The 19,252-nt window shown below is 31.8% G+C and overlaps 2 protein-coding genes across 2 annotated transcripts in view; both read left to right on the top strand.

Moving 5' to 3' along the window:
- LOC115881546 (5,10-methylenetetrahydrofolate reductase) overlaps positions 1–19,178 on the top strand; it is a 29,678-nt gene extending 10,500 nt beyond the window's left edge. The window contains exons 4-5 of the mRNA XM_030899085.1: positions 16,748–16,882; positions 19,011–19,178. Of these exons, the coding sequence (XP_030754945.1) occupies positions 16,748–16,882; positions 19,011–19,178 (303 nt within the window). The remainder of the gene's footprint in view (positions 1–16,747; positions 16,883–19,010) is intronic.
- The window catches only part of LOC115881625 (voltage-gated potassium channel subunit beta-2), a 65,205-nt gene that overhangs the window by 6,334 nt on the left and 39,619 nt on the right, over positions 1–19,252 (top strand). The window contains exons 2-3 of the mRNA XM_030899181.1: positions 16,691–16,882; positions 19,011–19,174. The gene's annotated coding sequence lies outside the window, so the exon portion shown is untranslated. The remainder of the gene's footprint in view (positions 1–16,690; positions 16,883–19,010; positions 19,175–19,252) is intronic.

The raw sequence follows: 19,252 nt of genomic DNA, 5'->3' as shown, positions 1-19,252 counted from the left end.
TATGATTGCATTGTCATTGTCAGGATACCTTGATGCACGAGTGCCTTTTATCTGTGTTCTAATATTTCGATGACTTGTATATGGAAGTGATTTTGTAAAGCTTGAAGGAATACTGTGCGGAAAATGGGGAATCAATGGAAAACTTTAACGCTTCTTCAAAAAAGTCAATAAAATAAGCGAAAATACAATTTTTGCATAAATTCATCTGGGGAGATATTATATGACCTTTTCAAAATTTACATGAGATTTCCTATGTCTCGCGATCCGATGCACCACACCGTATAAATGCAGGTCAGCTAGCCATGACACACATGATTGTTATTAGTTGTCAATAGTGACATTGCTTTAGTGCTGACTTGTTTTACTCAATGACTAAAGAATACAAGGACATATAACACCCGAGACCAAATTGTTACCATGGCTCCAAACAGTGCCGTGGCCATATAATTTTCTTAATTTAGCTGCTTGAAGGGATATTTATATTTTTGATAAATGTTTTGACTACGTCTATGGTGTAGACGGTGGTATCATACTAATTAATTACGAAAAAAACGTATTAAAATGTTAACAAGTATCGACGTATAGCACATATCAAGTACATAAAGTATCAGAAAAATAATTACCAAATTCAATATGAAAACGCTAAAAAGGTGGAGTGGACTGTTTATTTACTTATAAAAAGCAAATCCTGGCTCTTTCATACGTCATTTTGTAATAAAGTTTATACAAAATTCACTACACACAACAAATTATTAAAAATCCCTAAAATTGGCGCTGTTGACGAGGTGGTGACTCATCCGTAGGCTCCAAAATGATGGCGTCTAACGTAACAAATTCTGCTGCAGCCCGTGTATGGGCGTTACATGTCCTTGGATTCTTTAGTGTCATTGGTTTTACTAGCAATCACAAACTGGAAATGTTCGAATAACAAAAAAGAAAAAGGAAAAAAGAGAAATAGAAGCAGACACAATCTAATTTATATTGTTTTATTTGTTGGAAATAAAATTTATATCCTTCAAGTTCAGTTGCAGCGCGCGGTATCGAATCGACAATCCAATATGTCTGACGGTAAGTCGTTTAAAATTCTAGCCATCCATACGACTGAACATGAAGCCTGCTTATCTCGAAACGAATATACACAATGCCGAAGATTTATTTCCTCGTATTTTTAACTAGAATATTCTTCGGAGTTATGGATTGAAAACCATTTTGCTCTTAAGAATATGTTTTTAATATACTGGTTTACCAGTGGCGTAGAATGGTTCAATACAAGACTATGAAATTATGATCCCTTCCCGGGCACAAACGGTTCATTATGAAACAGGAAATTGTAGAGAGAAACAAGCCCTATAACATAGGATACAACATTTTAATGTACAGTGTTTTCCATAAAATCAGTAAAATGAAAAATATACGAAATTATATACATGTACTGATTTCTTTCGAAAACAGACAACTATGAAACTATGATCCCTTCCCGGACACAAACGGTACATTGTGAAACAGCAAATTCTAGGGAGAAACAAGCCCTATAATATGGGATACAACATTTTAATGAACAGTGCTTTCCATAAAATCAATAAAATGAAAAATATACGAAATAATATACATGTACTGATTTCTTTCGAAAAGCGACCAACTATGAAACTATGAAACCTTCCCGGACACGAATGGTACATTGTAAAACAGGAAATTGTATAGAGAAACAAGCCCTATAACATAGGATACAGAGAAACAAGCCCTATAACATAGGATACAACATTTTAATGAACAGTGCTTTCCATAAAATCAATAAAATGAAAAATATACGAAATAATATACATGTACTGATTTCTTTCGAAAATCGACAACTATGATATGTAGAAACCTTATGTCTGAGTTTTTTTTAATAAAAACTTATTACAATATTTTGAAGGGATGCAACGCATCACCCGCACCAATGAAAACTTCGCCGCTGCATATGGTACCTTTAATAATGAATAAAAATGAATGCATAGTAATATTTTCGCACATCTACCATTATTATTTTATAAAATTTTAATATTAGTTCTAATTTAAACGGGATGTCTGTTTTCAAAAATAAATAAATTATAAATAAAAGAAAATCTAAATTGGTTTAATAGCGAAAAACAAAACGAGTGAGTTACGAGTTGGACAAGCCGATGTGACAGGCCAATTATTCCAAAATGATTGTGTAAATATTTTCGTCTCATCTATTTTTAACTGACCAAATGTTAAAAAAATCTTTTGAAATATTTCCGATGTATGAGGTTACCTATGTCATTGATATATATTTATTTTGTATTGAAATTACATAAATATGAAAATTTTCAATTTTATATTGATGATCTTAAAGAAATCTAATACATAGTTATTATCCTTTTATTGTTTACTAGTTGAAGCCTGGCAAAAAAATACTTTTTATTTATTTTTATTAAATGAAAAACAAAAAATCCGGCGACGACAGTTTTTAGAAGAGCCAATTAGCTATCTTTTAGTAAAAAAAAGCAAGTCGTTACTTCAGTAGAGACGACACAGATAAACATTAGCATTTTATATATGTATGTAGATGTTTTACTGTAATTTTTATTATTATTATATTTTTATTATTAAAAAAAAGAGAAAAAGAAATATTATTTGATATTACATATTATTTTTTATAATTTTCGATGTTAAACTACATTCTTTGACCCTTGTTGTGTGGAAGTGTTTGTTCTATATAGATAAGAGTGATACCACAGAGCAAGAGTTTCGAGGACCTAATTCTCGTTAAAATAGGGGATTAGTAATCCTCTTAACCTCGCTGATGACAAAAGGCTGAAATGAGAGCGAACTGGGAATTACAAAAATCAGATCGGTCGGATAAATGTTATAGTGGGAATTCCTGTAAAGAGCTTTAACTATAGTTAGTAGCATATCAAATGACATAGTAGCATCATTAATACATTCAAAAACTTTCTTAAAAAAATATTACAAAACCCAAGAGACATCTAACACCCTGTATATTCTGTGCACAAAGATAAACAAAACGTTTAGGAACATAAATTTTAATTGAAACTCCTTTTGAAGTTTCTCATTAAATCCGGACCTGGCCTAGTCTAAGAGAGTGAGAGAGAGAGAGATAGCAAAGTTTAATCAAAGTTTGAGTTTTTCTTTGTAGATCAAAACGAATAGTGGGTCTGGCGCCTGGGTAAGTAATTGGTGGGTGATTAATTGGTGCAAACGGGAGTGACAGATGTTCGCGAAGATGGCGTCGCCTCTCCCGAAGAAAATTGAGCCCCGTGACGTTTGCCGGCGACAAAATAAATGCGAGATAATTAATTTCGGAGCTACTAGTTGGAATGGCGGGCGTTTCAAAAAAATGCTCCTAGAATTTTAATTAAAGGAGTGTACTTTAAATTCGTGTTGTTCTAGTGTTTCTAATATTCTTTTATTTTATTACTTTTTAATATCCAGTTTTGTAACTTTAATTTTACTAATTTCATTATTTTTCATTAAGAGTCATGTTTGGAGTCACAGAATATCTAGCTACGCAATATATTCTGTACTGGAGTTGTCAATTTTAAGTTTTGGGTTCGTTGAAGGACTATTAGAGCTACAATTTAGAAATAATTTTATAAGATACAGAGTGTCCCAAATAAGTAAAATATATTATAGTTGTATTTTTTTTTTTTGAAATGGAACGCACTGTATATTATTCTATTTTTAGATTTTACAATTGAAATAAAGGTAAATTTGATTAAGGTTTATCACACTTAAACCTTACCGTTTTTGAAATATTTTCAATTTTATGAAATTGCAGTAAAAACTTTAAGGCTTCATTTCTCCAAGGGTATCAAAGATTTTAATACTAAATATTTACTTAAGTTTATTTATTGATCAGATTTTGTGTTGCAATACTCGTAATATTGTCGATATTGTTCGCTTATTTCATTAAAAAATAAAAAAAAACTGTTTAAATATATTTTAAGAAGACCAATTAATAAGTATGATACCTTAGTATTCAAACTACATTAATTGATTGTTTACGTTGATTAATAATAATTACTCCAAATACTAAAAAACCGAATTTTGAAAGAGTATTAGACAGTGTGGTAAAAAGTAACACCTTATAGATTTTATTTCAATTTTTGACGAATGCTTATTTATAAAAACAGAGACGTTCATTACTTATTATTGTATTGATGTCTGAGTCAAATCCACATTTATTTAGAATAATTTATTAATTAAAACAATTAAGTATGTAATTAACTAATTATTGGGCGGAAGTAATGGTGGTTTATTTAATTCGTATACGTTTTTTACAAAGATTTAAATAGTTTTCTTTTTGTAAACAAATGGGCTTGCAATATTATTATTTTTACTAGCTGTACATTTTGTACATATATTTCTTTAAAAAAATCTAAAATGTCAATATTCCATGGGTATAGGGATAAATGAGGTCTAAATTATATGAAAATGCATTTTCTACGAAAACTTGAAGAGGTAGGTAAAAAATGGTATAAAACAATTTGATAGGCAATTAAATTGTGCATCTTTGATTCACGTAAAATATACCGGGTGTTCCATTTAACTTAAACAAGTTATTGCTCTTTGAAGCTAGTAATTATTTAATATCAATTTTTAGACACTCTGTATAAGGTAGTATTTTGTTTATTACTGCAAGACAATATCTGATCAATAAATAATCTTCAGTAAATATTTAGTATTAAAACCTTTAATACCCTTGGAGGAATAAAGCCTTAAATTTTTTACTGAAATTTCACAAAATTTTGGTAAAAATCTAATCGTTTAGTTACAATACTCCGTGTCGTATGTGGTGAACAACCCTGTATTTTATGCTAACCTTTAATTTTAATTTAAATAAATTTGTTTTGCTTGAAGCAATCTGAGTTCAAAAACAATTTTCGCATTCAAAATATTTCTAAAACCATTTTTTTCATCTATCACATCCAAAAAAATTCATTTTTTATTCTCCACTTCATTGATATCGAGCCCAGCTTTTTTCGTCGAATCAATTACAGCGCGAAATTCGAAATTAAAAGTTTTTAATTAGCGGTGAGAACGAGTGTTTTCATTTGCGTCACGTGGAAACTTTGAGGAAAAGCCGATTTAAAAGTTTTCCAGCGCCACTCGGTCTCGTTCCCTCAACGAGGGAAAGTTATTATTCGTATACTTTGGGTGTACAAAGCGGGGCGGAAAAACCTTAAATACACTTTGGGTTTTCCATAATTAAAAAGCTGGAGGAAAACTGGGTAGAACAACTTTGAAGAAGGTCTTTAGTAAAAAATGGTCAAAGACTAAGCATTGTTTACGTATTTTAAACAGGCCTATGAAAAAAAAAATGTGTGTACAGGGTGGATCAAATTCGACGCTTTTAAATGGAAACACCCTTTTCTATAGGAGATAGACGAAAACTAATTTGGGTGTCTGGAGCTCAATTTTTGTCAAAAACATGATTGTGAAAACCGCATATCGATATCTGTTACCGTTTCGGAGTTACGGGGTGTTTTTCAAAAATATGCATTTTTAACAAATCGCTGTAACTTTTTTGCTATGGGAAATTTTGTATTTTTATGAAAATTTCACACCTCTACTTTTCAACCAATAACATGCTTTAATGTTGACTAGTTACCATGGCAACTGAAAAAAATCAACAGGAAATTTTTTTCGAGGGGCCACCCTGTAAGTGGAAATTTTTTGAAACAGTTGAAAAGGTAAACATAAGATCTACAATCATAATGTGAATTTTGCTCGATTCCTCTTCGAGATGTCTATATATTGAAATATTACCCATTTGAGTTTTAGCATTTGATGTAACTAAGGTTGGTAATATTTTTTATTTAAGGGAAATATGTTAGATATACCTACATATGAATTTCTTCGAAATTGCCATGTTCTAAAAAATATAGTTCTGCCGCCTTTATTTAACTAAAGCTGGTATTTTTTTCTATTTAACGAAATATGATGGATATACACTTGATTTTGATTTTCGGGTGTTATCTGGTTTTATATTTTCAATTTCTTCTTTAATGACTTGTTGGTTTACTTTTTCAAATCGCGACATTTCGCTATACACTTCTTACTCTACGTACAGACGTTTTAAAACTAGTAATAGCTTAATGACAGAATCGCAAACAAAAATGACAAAACACATAATATGTCAAAAACATCAATACCTTGGCCAACTTAACAAATTGAAATTATTTTAAAATGTCATGTTGGATTAATATTTTTTTCAAATTTAGGTGTGAAATTTTCTTACTGAATACCACGCAAGCTTTAATTTATTGAAAAGAATTTAAAATTACCTTCCAAAAATATAACACACTTGATATTTTGCTCGATTCCTCTTCGAGATATCGTGAGTATATAAAAAAATTCGCCGCTTTAAAAAGTAGGCTTTGAACGGCACCGGATGTAATGCAAAAAAAATTTAGCTGTGAGAATCAATATAAACGAAAATAATATTTGCTATGAGAGAATCAGAATTTTATAACAATTTAAAATATATTTAACCAATATCAACACATTTAAACTGTATCTAATAACAACAAAAATAAATTGCAAACCAAGACATGAGATTTTGTTACAGGTGTTCGACATATCAACCGTCTTCTGTTATGGACAGACGGGGCAGTTTTTGAACATTTCTCGCGGAATTCATTAGCTCAGTGGGGGTGAAAGATACCCTCTCATAACTGCTAAGTATTTCTAATCCTTGTCTAGATTATACGGAAGAATAAAGAACCTTTATTCTTCCGCAAATATATCCATAGGATGAGATCCATGGGCACTAAGTCAGGCGGCCTCGACGGCCAACGGCTGGGATCTTGGTTAGCTATTCAATTATTCTTGAAATTGGCTGCAAAAATTTGCTGATAACTTCAGCGTTCAGAAGCGGCGCGTCGTCTTGCTGGAAAAATATGTTTCGAGTTCCATTAAGGGCATATCATCAATAAAGGGTCCAAAGCCTACTAGTTAAAAGTGGCGAACTTTTAAAAATTCTGTATTTCGAATTGATATCTACTTGATTTATTTCTGTAATGCAGAAACCCTGGTTTTAGTAGATTTATTTAAATATTTTTCTAAAAATTTATGTTAATAAAATACCAAAATCCATCCAGCTTGACTTTTTCATACGCTTGTTCGAAGATCGTTGAAAAAAATTCATCCCCATTTCATAAGGGTATGTAGCTAAGGCATTAAAAAGGTGCTCCCCAAGCCTTTAAACTGACGTTGATCGATCTTTTTCAATATACTCCCCCTGTGTTCCGAGTTTGCTTTTTAACCAGACTGTTAAAAATGATCGGCTTATACGATACCGAAGACGTCGGTATTATCCGATCTTATCACTGATGACGTATCGATATCGTTTAGATAAATATATTTTTAAGATATATTATATACTTAATGGGTAACCCATGTCTTTTCAATATTTTTATGCAATGGTTCCTTGTTTATCTATACAGGATGGGTCTTAGATAAGTGTAAATATTTTAGGGGTAGTATAATTCGACCTCAGGAATACTCTATGGTTTTTTTTTCGCGAATTTTTTTTTTGAAAATTTGGAATTTTTTGAAAAATTTTTTGCATTTTTTTTTACTTTTGGTTAAACACCTATCTTCATAATATGGCAACATAGGTAATAGATTAAATTTGAAAGAAAATCCAGAAAAGATCCAGTGGTTCTCAAAATTTAAGCAAAAATATATATCTCAGTTATTTTGGCCTTATTTGAAAAACGGCAAAGAGAAAATAAGTTTCTTTATTGAGATCTACCAGCCCTGAAAATATTTGCACTTATTTAAGACTCTCCCTATATAGTAACTTACTAGTGAAAAAAATGAATGAATGAATTTCATTATTTCCCTCGATTTCTGACCGAGATCTACCGCACGCTACACAATCAATTATTTTACAGTCTTTTTCGATAAATCGCAATAGTGTCACTGTTAATTTAAGTTCTGTCATAATTTCCTTCTAGATTTACTACCTTTAAACAACTATCAGTTGTAGAATAAATAATAAATAACATAAAATAAGCTCAGTAAAGACTGACAAATCCACAAAATTTCAAACCAAATTTAAATGTGTCAAATGAATCGTCAACAGAACTGTCAAGGATCCCCACCCTAGTGCTCTATCTCCGTCTCAACATCATTATCATCATCCCTCAACTCTAGTCATTTCTTTTTATTTTGTGCCACTTGAATTCAGTTTTTCAGCTCCTCTATTAATGTCATCTGTCCATCGACTAGGAGGTGGTCTTTTGCTTCTTTAGGTCTCTTGTCTTGGTCTCCATTCCACAAGTCTCTTTGTCCACCGTCCATCCGTTATCCTTTACTCCTGTGTGATTTCGTATGATACGATTGGGTATTTTATCCCTAAGTATAACCCCCTACATGGACCTTTCCATTTTCCGTTGCATGACCTGTATTCTATGTATGCTTTTTTGTCAAAGTAAGTGTTTCAGATCTATACATGAGAACAGGCAAGACACACTGGTTAAAGACCTTTCTTTTTAAACATATTGGAAGATCAGATGGGAAAATTTTTTTATTTATATATATGCACTTGTTCCAAAAGTATATTATTAATGTTTAAATTACCACTCAGAACTAGGTTTGTCATGTATTGTGTCTTTGATAAGTTAATTTTCAAACCGACTTTTTCCGAAGCCCATCATTTAACACATCCAGCATATTTTGTGCTTCCTGTATGTTGGTAGTTCTTAAAACAATATCATATGCAAAACAGAGATGGTCTATCAATTTGCCATCGATGTTAATTCCTGTTGAATCCCAGTTTATCTATCATTTTATTTAAAGATTGACTCAATATAAACAAAACCAGCGAATTCTTGAGTCTACCCTACATTGTATTTTAAGACGCTTAGAAAAATAGAACACTTCTGATAAAACGATTGCTTGCTAATTTTGTTGATATACTTTTTCCTTAGTCTTTTTGTCTTCGTTCAATGATGTAGATTATTCAATATTCCGATAATGCCTTTCTTGGCATTAGCAACATCTAGACAATCACTCCAGCATAATACGACGTCATTTGGCATGAAGTACAGGGCTTGTTTGTGTTAATTATTCGGCATTTGCCCTGCCCTGAACCGGATTATTTCCTTATAAGGGAAATTCGGGCCGGTGCCAAGTGAGACGCGAATTTGCCACTCGAAGCTATGGCGAATTTAATTCTTGGTAATCGTTCGACGTTTGTCAGACTGTAAAGCAGATTATATCGCCGGTTTAATTTTGAACGGGAGCAATTTAGATGCAATAGCAGCGTTCATTATTGCACAATATCGATATAACCTTTGCCACTTGGTGTAAGAGTAATTGATGTTTGAATTAACTAGAGTCCAATATTATTCTTTACGGTTATTCTTACAACAAAAAATAACACCAATTCATTAAACTACATAAAAACAATTTATTGTAAATATTTCCATTCCAGTTCTATTGACAATGTCAATTGTTTTTGGTGTATTATTTCGCTGACGAGTATTTGACACGCATCAGAAGATGGTTACGCAAGGCTTTTTCTTTCATGAGCTTTCCTCTGACTGAAAAGCTCTCTTCCGCACTCGGGACATTCAAAAAGCTCATTGCTCTGCTGCAACTGGTTAAACATTGTTTGATCGGGTTAAAATGCAAAATGTGATATCTGTTCTTCCTAAATCTATGGTCACACTATACACGTAAGTTTTGACATTATGTAGCACTTCGTTGGGTTATCCCAGACTAATGTTATCTGGTGACGTAAATGTTATACATCCGATATGAGATGTGTTTACCGCCTCAGCTAGTTCTATGTATTACATCCCAGATATGACCATTAGGCAATAAGTCTGATGACCTTGCGGACCACAAAAGAAGGATTAATCAAGGATATTAGCCCTGATATTAGCTGTTCGGAGAGTATTAGAGAGAATGAATAAAGACCAAGAACTATTAACTACAATAAAACGACGGAAGGAGGCATATTTTGGTTATATTTTCAGGAATAAAAGACATAGTTTCCTACAGCTGATCGTTGAGGGAAAGATTGAAGGACGACGAGGCATCGGGAGTAAACGGTTCTTCTGGTTGCGGAATTTGAGTCAGTGGTTTAATATATGAGAGGCCAATAATTATCAATAATAGTAAGAATAATACAATAATAATACTTTTGATAATTGCAGGTTGCATTGATGAGGAGAAAGCACATGAAGGAGAAGAAGCTGTTCGGAGAAAGTTTTTAGTAATTACAGCTGTATGTAGTCTTGTATTGTATTGGTGGAAAATTTGATCTTAGAGTTGCTGAAGGTAAAGCAATGCGACAGGTTGTAACACGTGTATTGTATTATATTAATAACGTTTTTCCCGAATAACGTTTTTCCCCAGGTTTCGCTTCCATATGTTTTTATAAAAGAAAAAAACTAAAACAGTTTTGCTCTTTCTGTGTACGTCTTGTCTATACATAATATGTATCTCTATATTATTAAATAAAGACATATGTATATTTGTGCACGTTAGCATATAGAACACGCATGTATATGAGGCACTTAAATTAAAACCTACTTTGAATAATTGTTACAGAGTTCTCTCGATTCTGCTGCCGTCGGGCAAAATAATATGTGCATATTTATGCAATCTCGAGCGAATTCAAATTTCCCGCTTTTAATTGTATCTACAATTTACACGTTTTCCCGAACGTTTCACGCCCGAAAAAACATGCAGGGATATCAAACGCTTTTTTTTTCGTTTTCATTTTAAAATTTGAATATCAATTAACAATTAACAAGGTATTCGTAGTTGAAAGATAAAAAAGATAAATTAAAAAACAAATTGAGATATGGAGTGTAAATGCACTCACAGCTTCGAAAAGAGACAAATAATTTATTAATTGTGGTTAAAACTGTGGAACAAAATAATTATTTAGTCCTTCTTTTAACAGGTTATAAATTTTTTCATCATTTTCAGCTTATTCAACCATTTCCTATTATGGTGTGCCACCCTCACATATTAAAATCCTTAAGTGACTGACTCACTGATTCACGATCCTGCTCAACCCATATTTTTTACATATTTTAAGATTTTTTAAAAATGTATACAGGGTGTTTCGAAAAATTTGGTCATTGATTAATCACGATCCTGCTTGACGTAAAAAGCTGATTTTTGGAAAACGGATTGACTTTAGGGTGTAGAGGTTCGATAAGAAGGGATTTTTCGAAATTCGAATTCTAAGGGGGTGAAACCACCCCTCAAATATTAGAATATTTTTTATTTAAAAACCAGTGAGTTTTTCGAAAAAAAAAACTGTTAAACACGTATATTTTATTTTGTTGTTTTACATATTTTAAGGTTTTTTAAAAATTTATACAGAGTGTTTCATAAAATATGACCATTGATTAATCACGATTCTGCTTCAACTGCTTGACGTAAAAAGCATATTTTTGGCAAACGGATTTTTCGAAAGTCAAATTCCAACGAGATGAAACTACCCCTCAAATATTACCAAGTTATATAATAATATCGCCATATTGTTTTTTCTCATGCTGACATAAATGTGAAATTTTTTTATCCAGTTTGTGTGTTATTGGACATTTTTGCTTTGCTTTATCATCACCATTACAAATGATTAATTCGACGCGAAGGAAATCGCGGGTACACGCTAGTAATTGATATAATTTACTGAAATCTTTGAAACGATAATTTGTTTTAGCATCAGTACCAATCACTAACCCTAAAATCCTTTAACACAGTACTGTCAACTAATTCAATAATCGCTGATCGCTCCATCTACCGTACATTTTTTTTATATATAAATGTATATTTTTATTTAAAGGTGCTTATGTTTGAAGATGAACCAAACCTTGAAGTTAATGTTATATTTAAAATATATTTTGTTTATAGAAAATTATTAACCTGACTCATTAAAGATCTGTTTTAAATCAGTTTTTTGCTGAAAGTACGTATGTAAATAATTATGAATCGAACATAAACTAACTTTGCTAAGGAACCAAGAACATTTATTTACATGAATGCCACTAATTAATATGCTAATAAATTTATCCAGATTAAACTTGCAGTTTCTGTGCTAGTAAATCACCGAAAGGCAGGCACAGTAATATTCGTATTTTCAGTGGAGAGAATAATGGAGATCCAACACTGGCTTGACGTCACATAAATAAACATTGTGGCAAACGGTGAACTTCAAACAACAAATAACCTCGTAAATGTTTCAATACCAGAGCGTTATTTGATGTTTAACAACTTTACGTGTATGCACTAGAATTATTTTTAGATCAGAGACTTAAGTTTCATGTTCGGATATTTATTATCAAGATTGCAATACGATTTTCTTAAATTTCTTATAAGTTTTTAGGCGATTTTTCGTAGATTTTCTGTCAAAATATAATTTTAGGACTTAATCACGGGTGCGTCTTAAAAGTGGCTCACCCCTATAAGTTTTTTATTTTTTTCAGATAAAACAACGAGATTTGGTATGTTAGTATATGACATAAATTAGGATTGATTGAGATATTCAATTGTTTTCCGTCACTTCCGGTTTCACCGGAAATGACTACAACTTTTGATTTTTAAATGGCACTCTCGGTATTTTTTTACTTTATTCGATTTATAATAAATAAATAAATAAATAAATAATGATTTTTATTGTATAAAGAGTAATATTACAAATATACAATATTACACAATAATTGGTAGGAGTTTGGCGTTAGCCACTCTTCCACTCCACCATAAAATAAAAGTAAATGATTCTGCACTTAGAATTCGAATTATAAAATAAATGCAAAAGAATAATTACAATAAAGAATATATTTTTTTTTAAACAGCTGATCATTAAAACGATTTTAAATTAATTTAATTAGTAGACAATAATGTATTATTTTTAATTAGCAAACAAACGATTTTTTATCTCAAATTTAAATCTTGAAAATGGTGAATCTAGTATATCTAGTATTGGGTTTAACAATAAAGGTGCCTTATAGAAAAACTACATTTAAATTTTGCACTAAATGCCGCGGGACTGTAAAAGTATTTAATCTAATATCTCTACTATGGATTTCTGATCTTTTTATAAGTACATTGTATAAATATGGAGGAACTTTGTATGTACAGACTTTATATAATAACATAATATAAAGGTATTGAAAACGTAAAGAGAGTCTAGGCTCATTCAATTTAATTAGGTGAGGAGTTACGTGCTCTCTATATTGTAGATCACAAACAAATCTCACCGATGCATTTTGTACTCTCTGTATTTTTGCTTGGTTGTAGTTTGTCAATAAAGTGCAATAAATCTGACTGCAATAGTCCCAATGTGGATATATCAGCGCCTTTATTAGGTGAAGTTTTGTCGCTTCATCCAACAAAAATTTCAGATTATACATGCCCTTCAATTTAAACATAGCTTGTTTGTATACTTTATTACAGTGATGTTCAGTCAGGCCGCTGTCTAGGTAAACTCCCAGGTTCTTGGCAACATCGACCCATTGGATCAGAGTACCACCAATAGGTAAATCAAAATTGGAAACAATAAAGTTTCTACTCCTCGCATTACCTACACAAAGTGCATGAGTTTTATTAGAATTTATTATTAGTGCATGGTTACTACACCATGTTTCGTAAGCAGCCAAATCGCTGTTCAAAATAGTAACAGAGTCCCCAGCATCTTCAATGGCAGTTTCCAGATATATCTGTACATCGTCAGCGTATATATGCATTTGACACTTATGAATCGCTGATGGCAAATCAAACGTGTATAATAAAAATAAGAGTGGTAATAATGACACTCTGAATAGAATGACATATCATATGTCAACTTTTGACATTTTCGCATAATATACTTTATTTGAAATTGTAACCTGCGGTTCATAACAACAATTTGACTCGAAATACCAAGTGTGTGGTATCAAATTATTCGTAGATTCTGAAAATTAACAAAAGTAATTTCTCATCAAATGAAACATTGTATATCACCCTCAAACAAATATAACACTAAAATGCTAATTAGTTTCTAACCTATCTTAATTAAAGTTGCGTTGGGGAATTTTTATGATGAAATTTATAGCTTCAGGTTTAGTGGGTTAAGTGTTCATTTAAACGATGTCATAAAAACATTCTCCTGGTAAAGTGCAAAGGTTAATTAAAGGTTTCTCGGGCCCTTGTTTATATCGTCGCTTCTTCGACGAAGACGAGCCTTGTTCCATCCAGATAAACTTAATCGATTTATAAGTTTGGGTGTTCGGTTTCTAAAAGCCTATAGAATTTATAAATGACGGAATTTGATTGGTTAAAAAAGGCAAATGTTTTTTTTTCCATAGCCACTTTTAAATTGCCTTATATCATAGACCTTTGAATAAGAAGACTAAGGAAGGAGCATATCAAAAATCTTAGGTACACCGCGATGGGCCTCAAATATGGCCGACTTAAATTCCGGTTTATCGGTGTCGTTCTAATTTTATTTAAAAAATGTAAAACTATGATGTAGGGTAGACGTGGGGTAGACTCAATAATTTGTTGTTTTATTTTACGTTGTGAATAAATGTTGGTAGTTATTAAAATTGTTATAAAAATATATAATTCTAATAAAAATAGATAAGTTATAATAAGTATTTATTAACACAAACATCCGATACGCTACTGAAGCAGGTAAGTCAAATTAACGTATCTAAACACAAAACATCCCCCTTTAGAACTTCGTCTGTCATGTTAAGAAATGAAAGTAAATAATAAAGCGCCTCTCGTGTTTGTTCGCACTCAAAAAATTTCAATTAATGCCTGTGTATATTTTTAATATATTTTTTTAAATTTTACATTTTTTTTTTTAATTGTAAAGTAATATATACATTTAAATGGAATTATTACATAACAATTATGTCAATTATAGGATTACAAGCTTGTTTTCTAACATTTTTTAAATAAAACGAATTATAAAATTTCAATATATGTATATTTATCGTAGTATGAAAAAAGTAAAATATAAAATGCTTACTTACATTGCAATAAAACTTCCACTTTTAGTTTTGCAATCCAAACGCAATATTTCTATTTCACAAATAAAAATATCCGACAACACTAAAATCACTGAAACTTCCGCGGCTGACAACGAAAACTGAAAAATATAACGGCACTTTTTGTTTTGGACCTGCATATTAACATTACGCTGTACTATTATGTCTTTGTTGTTGAAATAATATAAAATATCTAATTATAACTTGTAAATTTTAATATTTTAACATGATTTTAACTACTCTTGACAAAAATTTACTTTTTGTTATCAAGATGACATTTTAGACGGCAACTGACATATATGTCATAATATTTGAATCTGAAATATGTATGTAATATAATTTAAATTACTATAATGCAACTTTATACTAAGAAAACATTTATACATTCACAAAACACAACAAAGTCTAATAATATAGTTTGAAAATAATGAATATCGAATTAAAATTGAAAAAGTTAAGCGCGACCCCTTGTGTCAAAATTAGATGATTAGATTTTCGCAATTTTTACACCATTTGATGACCGGTGGCGCCTCTAGTGTTTGTTCGGGCGGTTGGTCTTTTACTCCCGCTTATGGCCATTAAAGAAAAAGTTCTAAAGGGGGATGTTTTGTGTATCTAAATTCTTTGACATCTAATCTTTGACAAGTAATAAATAAACGCTAAAATGCAAGAAAAATATATAATTTAGTTAATTTAAGTGAATTTCATAAATGATCGGTTTACTACACGTATGTATATTATATAGTCACTTACTAGCGAAAAGTTGTTCCATTATTTCACTCAATTTTTGCCGAGATCTACCGCACGCTACACAACCAACTATTTTAGAGTCTTTTTCGATAAATCGCGATAGTGTCACTGTTAATTTAAGTTCTGCCACAATTTCCATCTAGATTTACTACCTTTATACAACTATCAGTAGTAGAATAAATAATAAATAACATAAAATAAGCTCCGTAAAGACTGACAAATCCACAAAATTTCAAATCAAATTCAAATGTGTCAAATGAATCGTCAAACAGAACTGTCAAGGATCCCCACTCTAGAGAGCTTTTATGGTGGCTTTTCCGCCCACCATGCATGAATACATGGATAGCATTATGCTCCTTCCTTAGTCTTCTTTTTCAAAGTCATAGACAAACAAATAAAAAGAGACTGACAAATTCCATGGTAAAGAGTGGGACCACGTTCCCGTAGCGCAACTCAGAATAACAATTTTGAAAGCAATTAGCCGGACCATGGCAGGACGTACGTCTTTATTGCTACCTTTCTTTGTTATGTACGCTTTATATAAAAAAGAAAGAGATAGGTATAAAACGTATCGTAAGATTCGCACATTATCGCACATTCTGGCTGGCGGAAAATTTAAATTAGCCATTATTAGTAGTATTCTTTCATTCTGAAACTGAAAATTTTCACTTAAACTGATTTATTTCCTGTACCACAATATATCTAATTAAATGAAAAAACATACGCGCAGATCTTCATGACGTGGGGTGGCATGGCGTGGCGTGTGGCCTAATGGGGCCCCGGCTTTAATCCAAAACGTGTTTTCTATGGCTAATAATCCTGGTGATCGATGCCTTTGAAAAAAATATATTATATGCTAGTTTTATAACAAGTAATTTTTAATTATTTTTATGTTTTTTTTCTTTCAGAATAAGGATTTAGCGTGAGAGCCGTTCCCTGGCTACTGGATCAAACTGGCACACCAGTTCTGGATCTCTTACCCGCCACCGGGGGCGGGCAGCTCCTCCAGCTCCAAGGACAAGGAGAAAGAGAAGTTGGAGGACGAGAAAAAACCGCTGTCGAAGGAGCAGAGACAGCAGGAGTACGACGCTGCTATAAAGGTGAGAGCATATAGCTTCAGTGGATTGTACAGATAAAAATAAAACAAAACGTTCCTATCAAGAACAAAAAATATTTGTTCTTTTAAAGCATTAACCTTTGCATCAATTTTATAGAAAAAAATGGGTTTTATGTGTATACTAGGAAGTAATAAAAGCCGCAACTCGTGTTTATTGAGGTGATTATACATGAAGGTAATCCAACAGATTTTCATTCTTTGGAAGAGCAGTTTGACGCGGCAATTTGAGTTTTATGCTCGAGCCAAGGGCTCGAGCTTACAAAGATTTATAGTCCTATGGAATGGTTTATGTCCCATTGTCGATAGAACTATATTCTAGTAGCCTGCTTGCCACACGAATTTCATACCTGTTTAAAATACACCTGAATAAAAATACTAAAAAAGTAAGAGTCTAGTAATCAGAACGCAGAAAAATAAGTAATCTAGTAATATTTTTTAAATTCATGCACTCGAGAGAGAATCGTCAAATAAAACTGTCAAAAAATGTCATATATGTATACAAGAATCGCTTTTAAAACATCTTTCGACGTTGTGCGAAAATAGTAAAAAAATTCAGTCAGAGATACAGGTAAAATAAAACAAAAAGTTCCGATGAATATATGCCCTAATAGTTTAGTTCTCAAGACAATCTTCAGTCTTAGCCCCATGTAGAGATAACCTTTTATCTGTCAGGTATTACGGATTAAAAGACTAGGGTACACACTAGTAGTTTCATGGAGAAAGCAATGCTTTTATCATAGCCCCCATGCCCCCCCCCATTATGTTTGGCGAAATTAAAAAGGAAAAACATGGATTTCTACTACAAAAAATGTTATTTATTTATTTTTTAATTTTTGTTTTGTAAATTCTTTACTGTATTTTGTAAAATATTAGACATTTCTCAAATGTTATAATTTTAAAAGCTTCAAAATATATAAGCTAGCAATTTTTTTTTATTTATTCGCTACAAAAAAGTTATAAAAGTGGAAAAACGAATTTCTCTGGAACTACTGCAATGCAGCATCAGTTTCTTCATTCTCTGATTCATGAATGGTTATAAAAACGTCTCCAGTAATTAGATCGGTATAATGGAAAACTGCGAAAAACTACGATAATATTTCGTAGAACATTTAACAGGATGGGTAGGTATAGTTATAATGATATATGTAGTTAAGAAGTTTTTTTATTATTTAGTAGCTGTAAAATAAATTAAGATACAAAATTTTTTGAATAAAGTTTGATCAAACCAATCAAATTAAATTATTCAAACGATAATATTTTAATCTTAATTTTAAAGTCTTAAACAAGTGCAAATATTTTTAGGGGTGCTATACCGGATGTTTTTCAAATGTGGCTCACCCCAATAACTTTTTTAAGGTTAAAAAAAAGAGGCTTGGTGCGTTAGTATATGACAAAAATCAGGATCGATTGAGTTATTTAGTTGTTTTCTGTCAATTCCTGTTTCACCGGAAATGATTACAACTTTTGATTTTTAATTTTTTTATTTAATTAATTATTCTCGAAAGTCATTTTCGAGAAAAAAGCTTCTTTAATATAAATTAATGATTAGCCAAGTGAAATTTATAGTAAATTAAAAGGTGGAAAAGGAGGCCAAACTAACTAGTTTGGGTTTGCCAACTAATTTTCTTCCTTTTTCTACCTATTTTGCACATCCAATTACGGTTGTTTCTGGAGCAGATAGGATCGTTAGACGGTTCGCAGGTTTATAGATAGTTAATTATTGGCAGCAAATTATTCTGCAACAAATGCTGCAGGGTAGAGTGTATATTACTATGTATTAAACGGTTCTTAGAGTTTCAGTTTAATTAGTATTTTACAAAATTGAGGATAGTGTAAATTGATCTTAGGAAATTGATTATTTGTATGCGGAGAAAAATTTAATAAAAATATGTTAAAAAAATCTACCTTTTCAAATATAACTGAAGATTATAGAAATAATTTAAAATACAGGGTGGTCCGAATTGTATTCCGGAAATTTTAGAGCATATTCTGCAGATCAAAATTCGGACCACCCTGTATAGCAATACATATCACTACCATCGTGTGGTATTATTTGTCTGAGTCATGCATATTGTGACTGACCATCCCTCTTTTGTCTCTTATTCCCCCAGGAACACCACCGTTCCCAGCGGGAGCAGTGGGAGATCCGCCAGCTCGACAACGACCTGCTCCAGCAGCGCCAATCGGAGCGGGAGCGGGAACGGGAGCAAAAGGAACTGGCCGAGCAACGTCTGCTCCTCGTCGACGAACAGGATGAACTTAATCAGCAGCCGCCGTAAGTATTTTGTTAGTTCGATTGTTGTAGGATGTTGAATGTAGAATGTGCAGGGGGTGTCCCACTAAGAACAGCTCC

Source organism: Sitophilus oryzae, unplaced genomic scaffold (genome assembly GCF_002938485.1).
Source record: "Sitophilus oryzae breed Bouriz unplaced genomic scaffold, Soryzae_2.0 scaffold_172_pilon_pilon, whole genome shotgun sequence".
NCBI classification, from domain to species: Eukaryota; Metazoa; Arthropoda; class Insecta; order Coleoptera; family Curculionidae; genus Sitophilus; species Sitophilus oryzae.
This window is presented reverse-complemented; position numbering and strand designations above follow the sequence as displayed.